This window comes from Ornithodoros turicata, chromosome 5 (assembly GCF_037126465.1).
Source record: "Ornithodoros turicata isolate Travis chromosome 5, ASM3712646v1, whole genome shotgun sequence".
NCBI lineage: Eukaryota > Metazoa > Arthropoda > Arachnida > Ixodida > Argasidae > Ornithodoros > Ornithodoros turicata.
Genome location: NC_088205.1, coordinates 78,740,272 through 78,742,517, shown reverse-complemented (window position 1 = coordinate 78,742,517; position 2,246 = coordinate 78,740,272). Strand labels below are relative to the sequence as shown.

The following is a 2,246-nucleotide window of genomic DNA, read 5'->3' as shown; positions in this document are numbered from 1 at the left end:
AAGCAATAATTTACTGGTCAACTTACAGGAATATGGACTCTGATCATTAGCACCAAAATAAAGTTGTCGTTACATGAGCACACAAAAGGTAACAATATAAGTTCCTCCATACTCGGTATAGTTAGATGATAAACATTTAAAAACAATGCTGGCAATCTACAAAAGTGTTTTCCTATATCTGTAACATAACGGTACTATCAACATTTCAAATCAGGTGTTTCTCTAAACGATGGGTGTATTTCCCAAGTGATGCTTGATTTTCTACTGGGCCTATTCATAAGGCTAATCATGTTGATTTAGCCACTATTTTCTATCTTCCTTATAATACCCAATATATCAACTTCGTGTTCTCTCTGCTAAACGTATTCAACAGTGCAGAAATTACAGGAACGTGTCATTGGTGCCTTTCTGAACGGCGAGCCACTCGATAACTATTGCCCTTCTCAACAAACGTTACAACATAAATTGTTTCATTGCCATGTCTCCAATCCAGGAGTTTCTGATCTTTGCACACAATTCCATCCCTTCTGTCAATCTCGCTGAACTGCCCACTGGACTTCTTCTCAACCTTGACCATGAATTGTTCATCTTCAGATGAGTCTTCTTCTGCAAGGAGATACTGCTTCAATGTCATGGAGTATCCATTGTCAAAAAATGTCAACGTGAAGCAGAACGAGGTCTTTGTGTTACGATGTTTGTATATGGGGCTGGTCCACGAAGTGCCCCTGGAATGATTTAAGATCACCGTCCATTTCAGTTCTTCGTCAAATGGCACGACACCAGCTGCAAAAAATTCCTTCATCTCATTCTTCAGGGTGTCGACATGCGCGCGTAAACGAGCAATCTCCGTATCTCGTTCTTCCATGTCCGTGTTTAGTTTCTGAAAGCACGGGACATGGTTTTTGACGTTCAGGTGTTCATCCATGACAGTGTCCAATCCCACGAAGCCACATCCATACTTATTCAAAGGGCAGGGCTTAGGAGTCTTCTGGCACGTTTTAGCGTGGTCCGACAGGCGACCCCGTTTGATGTTTCCTTGGGGGCAAAATGGGCAGCTGATCGGCGCTTCCGGACAAGACTTTTCATGATCATCAAGCTCAACTTGAAACACGCTGTCCTGGCAATATCGGCAAGTTGCAAGTCGTAGTGGACACTCGCCGATAATGTGCCTGCTAAGAGTTTTCTTGGATAGAATAACACCGCATCGGTAGGGGCATTCCACGGGGAGGAACGTGCACTTGACCTCGTGCTGCTCCCACGTTCCCTGACTGGCGTTGAACTGGCATCCATATTGGGAACCTGGGCACCTGAGGAATTTGAATTTTTTCTTACATTCAAAGCAAGTGGTGATGCTGCCGCGGGACGTGAGGCACTTGTAACAGGCTTCGTGTTTGCATGGGTCCGTTACCCAAACGGCAACGCACTTTGTTTGGCAGAGCGAACAGACACCTATGGACGGCATTCCAATATCTCGGCTGTGGGGTTCGGAGAGTGAAAAACGGCGATCAAAACACTACTTAGTCACCTCGGCACTGCGGCTCGATAACTACAGCTGTCGTGTTGTCGAGGACATACGTTCGGGTCGTATTGTGGTATGTATTCCCCACTGCCCTGCTGTACGCTAAAGTTTCGGAACGACCGGAACGACAAATACGAAGGTGCGGGCTGGCGCGCAAAAACTCACCGGGCGGAACCGGACATTCCCTTATTGTAAAACGGTTCTACTATTCACATAAAAACTTCTTCTTAATGAAAGTTCGCATTGCGAAAGGAAAAAGCAGTGAAAAACGATGCTCGCATGGCTCGGAATGTCCGCGGTATGTCAGTCTCCTTTCCAATCCAATCCAATCCGAATCCGTGTTTAAAAAATTGGACAATGCAGGAAAATGAATGCAGAGCAAATCACAGAGGAATAATGAATGCATCAATCCAATAATGAAGAGGGCGTGTTGCGGCGCTGTATCCTCGGTCATTGGTCACCCAGTAAGTTGCAATGTGTAAACGCGTCCTTTTGCGTAGCCTGTGCCTGGTAGTGAGCGCAGGTAAGTGATTTCTTGCTGTGGTGGTGTTCTACCTTAATTCATCGTGAAGATTACTTCCAAATGCAAGGTGATCTAGAGGGAGATCTACAGGGATGGGATGGGATGGGATGGGATGGGGGTGTGGATGTCCTGAATTCATCCTCAATTTCTGTCTTCACATAGTGTTTAATTGACCTAGCTAGATCGTGTATCTACCATGCTGGC

General features: G+C 45.6%; 1 protein-coding gene across 1 annotated transcript; it reads right to left on the bottom strand.

Moving 5' to 3' along the window:
- Positions 1-394: 394 nt before the first annotated feature.
- Positions 395-1,462, bottom strand: LOC135395948 (TNF receptor-associated factor 4-like). The gene has a single exon (XM_064627033.1). It carries the CDS (start codon positions 1,460-1,462, stop codon positions 395-397), a length of 1,068 nt encoding a protein of 355 aa, XP_064483103.1.
- Positions 1,463-2,246: the final 784 nt, after the last annotated feature.

Coding starts and splice junctions, on each gene's coding strand:
- LOC135395948 (XM_064627033.1), bottom strand. CDS start 1,462: ATGCCGTCCATAGGTGTCTGTTCGCTCTGCCAAACAAAGTGCGTTGCC.